Source organism: Scomber scombrus, chromosome 22 (assembly GCF_963691925.1).
Source record: "Scomber scombrus chromosome 22, fScoSco1.1, whole genome shotgun sequence".
In the NCBI taxonomy this organism is placed as follows: domain Eukaryota; kingdom Metazoa; phylum Chordata; class Actinopteri; order Scombriformes; family Scombridae; genus Scomber; species Scomber scombrus.
Genome location: NC_084991.1, coordinates 8580820 through 8594525, shown reverse-complemented (window position 1 = coordinate 8594525; position 13706 = coordinate 8580820). Strand labels below are relative to the sequence as shown.

The window sequence follows — 13706 nt, the reverse complement described above, 5'->3', positions numbered from 1 at the left end:
TGTTTATGCCTCTCTCTGTCTGTGTGTGTGTGTGTGTGTGTGTGTGTGTGTGTGTGTGTGTGTGTGTGTGTGTGTGTGTGTGTGTGTGTGTGTGTGTGTGTGTGTGTGTGTGTGTGTGTGTGTGTGTGTGTGTGTGGCAGGGTTATTGGAGCAGTGCTGGAATGTGGGAATGTCAGTTATTGTTTCCAATTCCTTCTCTAACACAGTTCACTGGAACTGTTGCTGGGTGTTTCATTTTTTGAGGTTAATTTGACCGAGTTGACCAGAGAAGGGTTTGAGCAGTTAGAAAGCAACATCGCCTGTCCTGACTCAATCATGAATGATGGATCCTTGTCTTTGATTGAGGTGGATTTGCCTAATAATCTATTAGAGCAACGATTTCATGCATTTTTCAATTTTTGGATGTCACTGTAAGCCTGGAAGCTTAAGATAACAAACATGAAAATGTGTAAGATAGGACATATTATAATATATTCAGCAAAGTGTTTTGGCATATCTTGGGTACAAGTTTGGCACTGGAAAAATAAACAGCAAAAGCAAGATTTCATGTCAAATTATCTCAAATCTAATACAATTTGCTGTAATCTTTTGTTCATTTTGATTATCAACATGCAACATTTTACCAAAGATAATCTGCTTTTGCTTATCTGTTTATACTTGCATGTAATGATTTTTGACATGTTAGAACATCCTACTCAATACACCGTATCCGCACATCTCAGTGATAAATCAAAATATCAGTATTACATGTTGCACACTGGGGAAAAAGAACTGTTGAAGTTGATGTGAGTCAAAAGTTACTTTCCTGCTGGGTTTTACTTTCCACAGTCACATGCACGTGCGTAGAAGGTGTGATTAAATCAACAGCTGAAACAATAAACTTCCTTATTGATCTGTTTGTGTAAGATATGTCCTTAAGACTCGCTGCAAACAACTACTGGTGTTGGTCAGTGTGACATGGCTACCTAAATTCCCATTATTAATCTTGTGATACCATGCAAACAGAGATCTCCGCCTACAAAAGTCCGGGGATTTCTAAATACACAGTAGTTCCTTGAACAACATCAGCTGCTAACAGACCTACACCCTTGACATTTTATCAAGGACATGCCTTACCAGAAATGATGTTTACACCCCATTCTCCTCTGTGGTAAACTGCATGTGCCGCTCTAAAGTCTTTAGACTGGTTCTGCGATGCAAGTTTTTTTTTAATCTCTAATTGTTTCCACACAGTTTTAATAATATCTGGAAGATTGTCCACAGTCTCTATGAGTGAAGCATTTAAAGACGTACCTGTGAGTCTAAGACATTATATATATGTCACAAGGAAAAGCACAGGTGTAAGTAATACAATTAATGATGGCTGAATTCCAGTCACCTGCCACAGTTTTAAAACAATATGGGGTCCTGTTGTTCAATGTCACAATTCCTTACTGGGACACTTGAACAGAACAGAAGTTTTCCACTTGGACAAGTCAAATTGTCTATTTTGAAAAATCTTATCTAAAAAAAAAAATGTAAGTAACCCTATGCAACTGCAAAACTGGCCACAGGCGACCATGACATAATGATAGATGCTAAAACATAGTGTAGGAGCACATGTTAAAACGATTAATGTAGAAGTAAAATAAAATGGAAAGTAAAACCTATTTGATAATAATAAGAAAGTGGAACTAGAATAGGATAGCCTACTGTACTTTAGTAGTGGTAATTTATTTATTGGGACCATGTGCAGTGTTAAACATAAACCTAAAGCACATCACATACAATGTAGAGTCAGTGGTTACATAGCTGAGAAGCTTTTAACAGACTTTTTAATTTGGTTTTAAATGTGCTGATGAAACTGCAGCTCCTCATGTCATCAGTATTCCACTGAGTTGATGATACTATTTTTTGATTAATGATGTAATGTACTACTTGATGTAACTACTTAATGTAAATATAAGGTTTAAATGTGCTGACATTCTCTCAGGGCCTGTCTGACTTTACCCTGAGTGTTCTGGTTTCTTCCCTCAGCCCAAAGGTGTTAGGAGGTATAAAAACTTTAAATTGTATATGTGTGTGTCTGGCTACTGTATATGTTTTAGCCCTGCGACACATGCTCAGCCCCTCCTGCAACCCTGAACAGGATAAGCGATATAGAAAATGGATAGAATATATAAATCACAATAACTTTCAGTAATCCATTTTATATTTTAATTCAACACCAACAACTACTTTGGCAGAGCAATAGGTGCCATTTTTCAAATAGCTGGAGTGAAACTTCTCATTCTTGTTCTTTCTGAATAAAGCCATTACCCACATGGCCATAACTCTTCTTCCTATTTGTCAAAGTGTGAATATCGATGGCCATAAAGTTATTCATGCCTGCATGGCGCATCATCTTTATTTGAGAAAGAAATGAAATCCTATTCCCTCAGACTCCCAGGAGAGAAATAATATGCCATGCCTCCCTCCCATCCATTTCACCATATCAGCTGAATAAATTTGTAGGAGAGACTGGAATGCCTGTATGTGATGCAGTTGAAGAGGTCAGTTAAACTCATTGCAAGTAATATTGTCCATTCTCAGTGCAAAAGTGCACTCTTGAGTTTGTAGCAGATCCATCTTGGATGCTCAGGATCTTTGTATTCATATAGAAACACAAGGGAAAACGATATTGTTGGACCTTGTGTGGAATATGCCTCCTGAGCATTGAGTTGTACCTTTTATACAGTCCATGTCGTAGATGTTTAAGTAGACACAATGAGATTTTGATAAATAATCATCAGTAATGTGAATGTAATGACAGCAATGCTGCCTTTAAAACCAAGAAAAGACAATACTTATGCCATATCGATATTACGATATCCAATATCTAAGAGGATATCTAGTCTTATATCAGGATATTGATATAATATTGATATATTTCCATCCCTTATTATTTAATGATTTGATTGTCTTCATGTCGATTTTTTGTTTAATTGGCCAACTTATCATCTCCTACCCGGACATATGTGCAAAGAAGCTGTTTCCCCACCAATTCCCTTTATTTTCCCAAACCCCCAGTGAAATGAATGGATACCTTTTAAATTCTTTGATGTCACTTAGCAACTTTTTAATGTGACTGACCTATCCCGTCTCTTTCCTGCCAGGAGGAACCAGATCACCCCATTCTTGACAAATTCGGTTAATGAACAAGCCATTTAAGTGCTGCCAAAGTCTTTCATCCCAAAGTCATTTTAGACTAGCAGCCTGAATCCGGTTCCCATGGGAAAGAAGAACAAGGGAATGCATTTCCTTCACCACCTCCTCACCGGCTCTCTTGGGATATGGCTGTGTTTTCCTCCCGTTCATTTAACCGTTTGTGAAATAACCAATAGTTTGCCATTGTGAAGTCACTTTAAGTCAGGTTAAAGTGCAAGCCATAAAACCAAATGATATGAAGCATGTTAACCTGCTTCATCAAGCTGAGGGGATCATTCTCTGTGGTTTTGTCACTATAATGAACCTATTTCTCAATACAGTAGTCATGGGATCCTTTGGTTAATTTAAAACAGTTTTTTATTGCAGGTTTATCATAAAAATATTTCTGATAAACTTTGTGCTTGGTGTAGAGTATATTATAACATCCAGCTCCACAGTTGCTTTGGTCTGTCAATGTGTGTCTATGAAGGTGCGAGAAAGTAAATAAGTCATTATACAGACTGTGCCAGCAAAAGGGCGTCATGCTTTGGTAATTGTGTAAATCAGTCGGATAAAATATGAATACGTTTATGTCTCTGCAGCTCACAGCCATGCTGCTCTGCTGTGTGAAATCGTGGCTGTCCGCAAGACGGAAGACGACGACCAAGAAGACACAGAGACCAGGAGGAGTCAGAAAAAAGCAAAGCAGCACTCTGAGCAGCATCCTTATGCATTGACAGGTAATAAACCTACACTGGTGTACAAACTTAAAGGGGCATGCCTGTGAAAAGAGTTGTATAATGTTTTCTATAGCTCAGGAGGGGTATTATCAAGTCTGAGAAAATTACAAGTTGCATTATGGGAAGTGTAGGATTCAATGATTTGGGGTCTTGACCTATACTATCTACTGGAAGACAGGATGTTTCAGCTTCTGCTGCTTTAATGTTGATCATTATTAGTTTTTATCTCTCTTTCTCTGTCCTCCAGTTTTATGGAAGTGCAATGATAAATCTCTGAAGTGTCCCTTCAGGAAATGAATGCAGCACCTTTTGTTCCTTCCAAAATCATAGCCTGAAGTCACTTTTCATCACTGTCGCTTCATTTTACTGTAGAAGGTTAAAACCTCATCACAGATACATTTTGGGTAAGTGTGCCAAGAGCGTGTGTTCAGCTCCACCAATCACAAGTGATCTAACATTGGAAATAAGCCCATAGACAGCTCCATGGTTTGAAAGTAATGCATTAACAAGAGAGTCCCTCATAGCTTAGCTGACTGGGTCTAAGATGGCAGCATGCCAGGGACTTATGGGCTAATGCTTGATTTTGAGCCATTAGATTATATCCAAACAAGATTGGATTTACATTATTTATCACAGCCAAATGTTAAAAATTACCTCACTAATGTGAGCTTTTACTGGTCTTAGAGTTTGTCGAGTCTGACACGGCAGCATTCCCACTTTCTTTAGAAACTTGCCTTCAAAGACACGTCTCATCGCTTACATCATGATTATGTAACATACTAAAGGATGATTTCCCACCCACTCTGAACATGTCTCTGCCTATCCCACTTTAAGCACAAGGTACTATAAGCAATTTGGTCTGAGAAACTTGCCTGGAAAGTTAACTTTTCTATCTGATGAAAAAAATGCTTAGTGTGATAATTTGACTTTGAAATGCTTAGTGAGAGAATCTGCTGTCAAAGTGCTTAGCAAGTGAATTTTTTGGTCCTTAATGTAAATATTTCAGTGATGTTCCTAGTAGGATATTATGTGACTCCGTCTCTACTTTTTGTCAGACTATCAGCACAGGCGTGTTTTACTTAACTGACTTCTCATTCATTCTCCACATACCCTCATTTCTTACTCATTCACATATCTGATTGGCCCAGGTGGCGGGGAATTCTTCTCAGACCAAATTTTTTCTGTTGCAAAGCTAAGTAATGTTTACAAGAATAATCAATGGACATCTCCCTGTTGACGTGAAAAATCTGCCCTGGAGCCCTAAAATACTCACTGAATAGTAGGTCAGACAGTTGGGTGTTTCTCAGTGATTCATACCTGGGAAGGTATTTTTTGATAATGCACGACCTACATGACAGGAAAGGAAAAAAAAACAACCATTTGTTGTTATCACATGAAATCTGATTAGGAATCCTCTTGTCTTGATGACAGCATTTTTCTTTTGTTGACATTTTTTCCCATCATGTCTTAGAACTATGACATGTTGGTTGGTAAGTGAGTTAGAGAGACTGACATGTAACATAGCAGCTGACAGTTCAATCCCTGCAACAACTTCTGTGTTCCATCAACAGATATGATAAACCAAGCTGGAATTAGACATGACACGACAGACAACAGAAAGGAATTTTGATTGTAATAAGTTGATCATTCAGATGTGAAGATTTGTTGATTTTCTGTTTTCTATTAAACTAAATGGAATACTTTTGGATTTTGGACACATTTGAACACATCAACTTGCATTCTAAGAAATAGTAATCTGCATTTTTCACCATTTTCTGTCAACTAATTTATCAAGATAACAATTTGCAGATGAATATTTAATAAGCATACATCAGCACTTTGTTTGAAACTATCCAGCACATTTTAGTATAATTCCATTTTTTCTTTTTCCTCCAGCTTACCTTATGTCCTCCTCTTCTTTTTCGTTTCTTTACAGTTTCCTACGTGAGGCGGACAAGGCAGCACCAGTGGCGGTGTAGTGATGCCACCTTCCACTGCGCCAGTCAGGGACTTTGTGAGCAGTGGATCCAAGTTATCAATGAGCAGCTATCATTATTCAGTACGTAAACTGTGTAATGTTGTTCTCTGATGGGCCTGGTAAAGTACTTCGGACTTCAAATGTATTCATCAGAATCAGTTTATTGGCTAGATGCCATATTAGTGCCGCATACTAGTAGCATCAGATAGAGTACTGATAGGCATGAAGCTCCACTATTTATGGTTTAAATATACTCCTGGCATGGATGTATAGTTACATTAATGAGCAAGACACTTCTCTAATCTGCTGTTATCTGCTGTGGCCTATCATTAAGAGCTACTCCAGAGCAATATACTACGAATAAATTATATAACACACTGACATCATAATGATTTAGAAAAAGATACTGCTGTAGTTTGTCTATCAGGTTAGACTGGAGAATGTTGTGCTGCACAGTTGTAACATGTGTAACACCTTAGAGAAATGTGCAAGTGGGATATGCAACTTTACCATTTTCTGACTGGTTTGTGGACTACGTCATTGGGACACTGAAGCACTCAGTTTTCCTTCGTCCCACCAGAAATGTCATATTACAATGTGTACTGAGAACTAGTGGTTAGTGTACCTTCAGTCAACAGTTAAAAGTATGACTAGTTACAAGTTAAACAAATATGAACCTCCTTGAAAAACACATCAATCTTTTCAGCCTGTCTTATGTCTGTACCCTCCGGAGAGCCCAGAGGCAAACCCTATAATGTGTGGGATACCTTAATTTTTCTTCTAGACAGTCCAACTCAGGCACATACCTATAAATGAAGGTATTACAAACATTAAAAGAGTGTAGTGTAATGTAAAAAATATCTTTGTCTGGCCTAAAGGAGGTCTGTGTTAGTGCTGAAGTCCAGCTTCATGTGTAGACATATGTGTCATCCATGCTGACTCAACCATCAAAATACAGCTGTTTGGAAAATCATGCTCAATATGTAGATGTAAGGAAATCAACATAATGTTTTCCAATGATGTATTAACATATTAAATAGCCATTAAACGTTATTAAACCATTAGTCAGAGAATATTTTGCTGCATTATATTTGTGACCTAGTTGAGAGTAATTAATACTTTGAGACTTATAATATGATTGCAAAGTGATTGCATTATTGGGTTCTACAGGATTTAGTGTGTATCTAGTATGAGGAAATTAGGAGTGTAAATTAGGTTTAACCCATTTAAAATTGTTTAGCTGGCCCCTTTTTGCCTGGAAGGATGAATCAATCCAAGAAATGAACCACATTCATTTGTGAAGATGAAGTCTTACTGTGTTCAATAGCATCAGCGTGCTCCGCAGTACACCTTTATATCAGCCATTGACAATCCATTTATATAATCTAATGGAACTTTTGTCTTATTGCCAAACAATATCACACCCTATATTTCTATGTGCTCATTTAACACTTGATCCCAATCCATTCATTTTCAATTTGAGCAGTTGCTGTATCTCAGTTTGTTGTTCTTAACGCAGTCCGCCGCAACAGCCATAAACAAGCCATTTAGTATTCTCCATTGCAGCACTTTGTAGGTTTATCACCGAATGATGCAGTGCCTCTGAATTGCTTCACACTCCTCCCATAGTCAGTAGACACACCATTTATTTCTTGAGCAGGCGTGTTTCGGTGAACAGTCAGTTTGACTGAGCATTTTGAGAAAGGTCTCTGGTTAATGAAAACTTCATCACGCTGCTGTCACTTACACATTTGTTTAAAAAAAAGAAAAAAAAAGAAAGGTAAACACAGACCCCTTTTTAATGATTGCCTCATACCCCTCCCTCACTTTGCAGCCAACCGGCCGAAGAGCCTCCTAGTGTACATCAATCCCTACGGGGGGAAGCGGCAAGGGAAGCGTATTTACGAGCAGAAGGTGGCTCCACTGTTTCGCCGCGCCTGCATCTCAGCCGACGTGATTGGTGAGTCCCTATGAGTAGCACACCTCAACATTTAAATAAAAAATGAGTCGCAATGTCTGCCATATAGATCTCCACTGCCACGTGGCCTCTCGCAGGGACCGAAGAGGCTTGCAAGGATATGATTTGGCTTATAGTGCCATTAATCACACAACCAACTTAATGGAAGCTGTGATAGTTGATAAGCTTGGGTATCCAAACACATCTATTATTCAATAAGTGTTTGCTGCAGCTACGCATAGTCTGGGGTATTGATGGTCCATAAGAGTGAATACTGTTCATTCTAGGCTTCCTACAGCTGCTATGAATTGCAGGATTGTATTTATGTTGATATCATATGCCTGGTAAACTGATTTACTGTTGAAATTTTGTTTTTGTGTGCTCATGCAGGCCTCATTTCTGGGGCTAATATACAATATCTGAATTAGGCTGTTGTGTGCCACTGTGCCTATGCTCTCTCTGAACATTAATGTATATGAAGGGTTCTAGTGAATGTCTCAGAAGTGCAGTTGTTCTCCTTGTCCTGTATTTCAAATGCCAGTAATAGCATGCGTGTTATGCTAGTCAAAGCACAAAGAGTCTACTTATTATGCCTGTACATTCCCTTTCATTGAACAAACACTTGTCATCTGATTCATCTCCATAGTTACAGAGCGTGCCAATCATGCCAGAGACCACTTGAAAACAGAGGCCAATCTAGATAAATATGACGGGTAAGTACTCCAACTCTACACCGTGACACTGAGTTTACTCTAGTCTATTCATATTGTAATAAAGTTATTGATAGACTTGTCTTTGAGCCATGTAGAAGTTATTGCACATTTGGAGTTTGGTATGAGGCCCTGTTGTGTGGTAATCCGTTGTAATCATTGAGACAAAGGGAGTGTGTTTCTTATACTTAACAATTAAGTGATTCTGATTATCTTAGACTTTCCTGACATATGGATTTCTGTAACCTGTATTCTGATTTTTTTTTTAAATCTTTGTTACTCTCTTTAGATCAGGATTTCCTAACATTTTGCAGATAAACACACATACACACTGATGAAGCTGCAAACACTCTGCAATAATAATTTCATTCACAAACAAACAGAACCACCAGATGTGTAGTGCAATCAAATAAGTAGAAATGTAACCAATGGAATATAAAAACAATTTAATGTTAAAAATGTTATGTGTGTGCTAATGCATGTTTAGGAGAGATATAAATGAAAACAAAGAGCTAGTAATCTCATCAGGTAGATCATTCCAAGTTGAGGGACCCTGATTGCAGATATTCAAATTGAAGAAGTACATTTCAAAATCATCTGCATAAAAATGGAATCTGATATGATGCTTTTGAAATATATTACCTAAAGGAAACTCGTAGACAGAGATTAGCAAAGGACTAACGACTGATCCCATCTGTACTACCTGAGTGAAACAATTAGTGGAGAATTGACTGTTCCCCAAAGCCACACAGAAGGTCATTTAAGAGAAACATCAATAAAACCAAATAGATATCTAAAACAGTACCCCATATGCCAACCAAATTCCCAAGACGTTCAACTAAAATCAAGTGGTGAAGTGTATCCAAAAAGCTGCTGTAAGATCTAAAAGCAATAAAACAGTCACTAGAAAAGTGTATTAGAATTTTCACATTCTACCATCATTTTAGACATGCAGCTGATTCTTTTCTTTAGAATAACTTGCAATATCTGTAGAATAAATCTAAATCTACAAATCTCTTACATATGTCAAATTTATGTTATGAAATCACACTGTGCACAGTATTGCTGCGTTTGTGAGTAAAGGGAGCATGTGTGGGTAAAATGTAGTTGATAGTGGAACATAAAGGGCATCAATAACGTGAAAGATTTTTCCTATCGAGTGCACCGCTGAGTCCAGCTTCTATTCATCAGATATTCCGTCCAGCAGAACAAGGTTAGAGTCCATTATCCTTTTGCTCTGCAATTCATACAATTTATAGGGCCATTTCTGTGAGGCTTTGAGACAGACTTAAATAGTTGTTTTGCTGGGTGCCACAGCGTGATATTCATGTATATTGAAGGGTTTCACGGTTAAACTGGCTGCCTACTTGTGTTATTGTCAAGGTTTTCTGGCTATGTAGTTCTTTCTCTCTTGATTCTGAGCTTTAGTGCAAACACATGTACAGTATATGAGTTTGAACTGTTCAACCCAGACTACCTGTATGGCCTGTAATTGTCCTCAACAGAGGATCACAGAGCTCAAATCAAACTCATGAGCACTGTGTTTAAAATGTAAGTTCTAATAAACATACATATCATTTGTCTGTGTCCAGGGTGGTGTGTGTGGGTGGAGATGGGATGTTCAGTGAGGTCCTACACGGGTTGGTCACCAGGACCCAAACAGACAAAGGCGTGGACCAGAACCAATCAGAAGCTGAATTGGTGCCATGCTCTCTACGCATTGGTATCATCCCTGCAGGTGAGCTTTCTTTATTATACTACAGCAGGGTTTGAACACAGCAGGGTATAAATAGCACTTTTTGCAATAATGGTTTCTATTCTAAATGTCAAATTATGTGAGTACTTCGTGTCAAGATGGTACTGTAAGTCTGTGTGAATGAATCTAAAACATTGCACAGGATTAAGATAAAGGAAAGAAACTGTATACCATATCAGTTACAGAAGATTAAAGGAATATTACCACCTAAAACTTATGCATTTCCAGTTTGAGGTATTTTTCTTATGTTTTGGTGAACAAACTACACACACTTTCTGAGGTTAGCATCATTCCCCAGAAGTAAAGTGCATGGGATTCTTTTAAAGCTCAACATTCTGCCTATACACTCAGTCCCAAAGGGAGAAAAAAAATCAGATACCACTTCTCTCCAACACCAGCCTTTGTACAACATAATGTAATTCTGGCGCAACATGTAATAATTTGCCTAAAGGACATGTCTCTGACTTTTTTTCTTGTTACACTTTCACCATCACTGTTGCTCTCCTCACATACACATCCAGTATTACCACAATATAACCAGCAGCTGAATGCACCAAGTTCACATGAGGTCTTTCAAACTTGTCACAAGTCCCTCAGGGAAATGTTGGAAATCACTAGCTGTAGCCTACATGTGGCAGGTTAAAATAAAGTGACTCCAGTATAAAATAAATTACACACAGAACATGAATATGCATGTAGTGATTGTTGACAAGATTTACTTTCATGTTGGATGTCAAGTGTTTTCCCTAAAATTGTACAGAAGATGTGCTAGAGTTTGAAAAAGTAAGGGTCACTCACGCATAAAAACCCGACTCGCCAGAACTGTTTATGTTATTGATTCCAGTTGTGAAGAGCTTCAGTCCCGCTGATCTGGCATTGCTGAGTTATATAAGAGAATCTCTATGACAACAGGACAGGGGGTCCCACTAGGGGCTTGCAGAGGGTCAATCATTACAAGTGCCATAAATGGAAACATGCTGAGTGACATTTTGAAATCACTGTAATTTTCATGAGGGTAGGAATACAGAATATGAAGACCAATAGGAGGCTATCTGGTGCACAGCTTGATTGTTATAGAAGAACATTGTCCAGGGACACAACCATGATTTGGATGTGTTGACTCAAAATTTGTTTTGCCTTTTTACAAACACAGACAAATGGAAATATCAGGTCTGCAATGTCTGCATAGAGACCTGTACAAAGGTCTAACATATTATCACCACACTTCAGCTCAGATACATTAAACTGTCAGCAAAAACTAAGGACCGCTGATACACAATGAGTGTACCATTTCAATTCAAGGACTTTAATAGTTGAATTAAAAGTGCTTTGGTTTGCTTTAATTATAATATTGGGTGAAACAATCGCTCAAATGAATATCAATGTCCCCCCAGTACTTTTAACTTATGGCTGGTTTTTGCAATCTGTTAAAAAGTAATGCATGTGCACAGACATTTCGATAGGCAGTTAGCTAAATTAAAAAACAGGACTAAGAGTCTACAGCTGGACTTGAAGCTCCATGAGACTGTACTTAGGTACAGTAGTGCTTCAAGCTACATATTAACATCTAGCTAGCATGTTCACAATGACAATGTTAACATGCTAATTTTTAGTAGGTAATATTTACCTTCTAGGGTATTAGCATACTAATTAGCTAATTAGCACATGACACACTTGATGGTGCAGCTGAGGCTGATGGGTATGGTATTAGGTTTGCAGGAATTTGGTTACAATGCATTGGACATATTAATATTTTGAACAGAGGAACGTGAGATATTTCTGCCTGGATCAAAGCGGTGAAGTGACTGAACTACATTGCCTTTTAGCCACCATGGCTAAAAAAGGGCACCTTCAACTTCCAATTGTTGACTTATTAAAAGAAATTACTGCTGATAATCAACAGGAGATATCTGAAATTTATAAGAATACAGGAACAATATCAACACCAGTAATATAATAATGATAATAATTTATTTAGTGCAGAGGCCACATTTTGGCCAAAGAAGATAGGGAGGCTGCATCTTGAGCCACTGTAGCCACAAGTGTATGTCAGCTCGTCAAGATAACAGCAATTAGTCTATTAGCTCTAGTTTCTGTTTTCTGTTCTTGAACATCAGCCTGTGCAAGAGTAATTTATTATCATTAATTAATTCCACAAATGTGTGAGGCAACAACATTCAACTTCCTGTGTGACACATCAACATGCTACCTGAATATCAACCCCAAAACAGAGAGTCTTTGGCATACTATGAGCACAACATGAGCCTACATGAAAGCAAAATCTTCCATCAAAGTTAAAAATGTTTCTTTTTTTTAAACCGTTTATTTCACATGGGATATTTTATCCTTGCTTTTCTCACTGGTTTGAAAGCAGAGGTAATTGGTTGGAAAAGGTAATATTTATGTGCATCAAAATGTAATGAATTGTTTGCTTATATTACCAAGTCTATCAAATGTGATTAAATCATACCCAGATATTACTGATGAAGAAGTTATTGATTGTTAAAGTCTAACTTTGTTGCGGATACATTCATCATAGGAGGAGTATTTACCATCATAGAGAAAAACTTAAGATGTGAAACCACATTTTTTAGGGGCTTTAAACTAATTTCTTTGTACAGTGTAACAGCAGCTATACCCAGAGAACACTTTGTCATTGCTCGTTTTCAACTGTATTGAACTATAATGATCATTGAGTCTTTATACCATACTGATTATTCACACCTTTCTGTCATTCATCTCCCTTAATTGTAAAGCAGTCTGTAGCTGTCCTTTTAGTGCCTGTCAAGTCTCAAATAATGGTGATTATGTAAATGTTGTCTGGCATCCTGGCACACTTGGTCTTCTTTGTGTCCATATGCTTCTTTTAAAGCTCTTTTTATTACATATTGCTTATAATAATGATTTTTAGATACATGGCATTTGTTCAAACGGTCCACTTGTCTGCTCAAAAGGGTTTCACTGCTGTTGTTAGAAGATACTGTCATGAGAATAGCTATAAATACATTTATGTAGTGAGGATTCAAACAGCAAAAATATCCTTTTTGGGGACAGCACTAAAAGGCATCCAGATTCCATTGTTGTCCCCAAGATAAAGATGAACTCCCTGCTAAGATGATCTTAGTGTTGAGGCAGTTTTGGGGAGATAAAGATAAAAAACTGGAACTTTTCTGCTGAGGATATGGCTTGTGACAATTTATGCTCTCTTCTCTGAATATGCCAACAGGCTACAGCGGTTGAGTAACTTAAGGGGAATAAAACATTGAACATCTGAGGACTGAACATCATCGAACATCTGTGTGCACCACTTAAATCCATTCAAAGTCAGTTGGCTTTTACTGGGTAGCTTTAGAAGAGTCAAATGGCATATGTCACCATTTTTTACGCTCAGCAAAAAAAG

General features: G+C 37.8%; 1 protein-coding gene across 1 annotated transcript in view; it reads left to right on the top strand.

Annotated features, from left to right (window-relative positions):
* cerk (ceramide kinase) overlaps window positions 1-13706 on the top strand; it is a 37493-nt gene that overhangs the window by 9774 nt on the left and 14013 nt on the right. The window contains exons 2-6 of the mRNA XM_062444216.1: window positions 3768-3905; window positions 5842-5964; window positions 7718-7843; window positions 8487-8553; window positions 10143-10288. Coding sequence (XP_062300200.1) covers window positions 3768-3905; window positions 5842-5964; window positions 7718-7843; window positions 8487-8553; window positions 10143-10288 — 600 coding nt within the window. The remainder of the gene's footprint in view (window positions 1-3767; window positions 3906-5841; window positions 5965-7717; window positions 7844-8486; window positions 8554-10142; window positions 10289-13706) is intronic.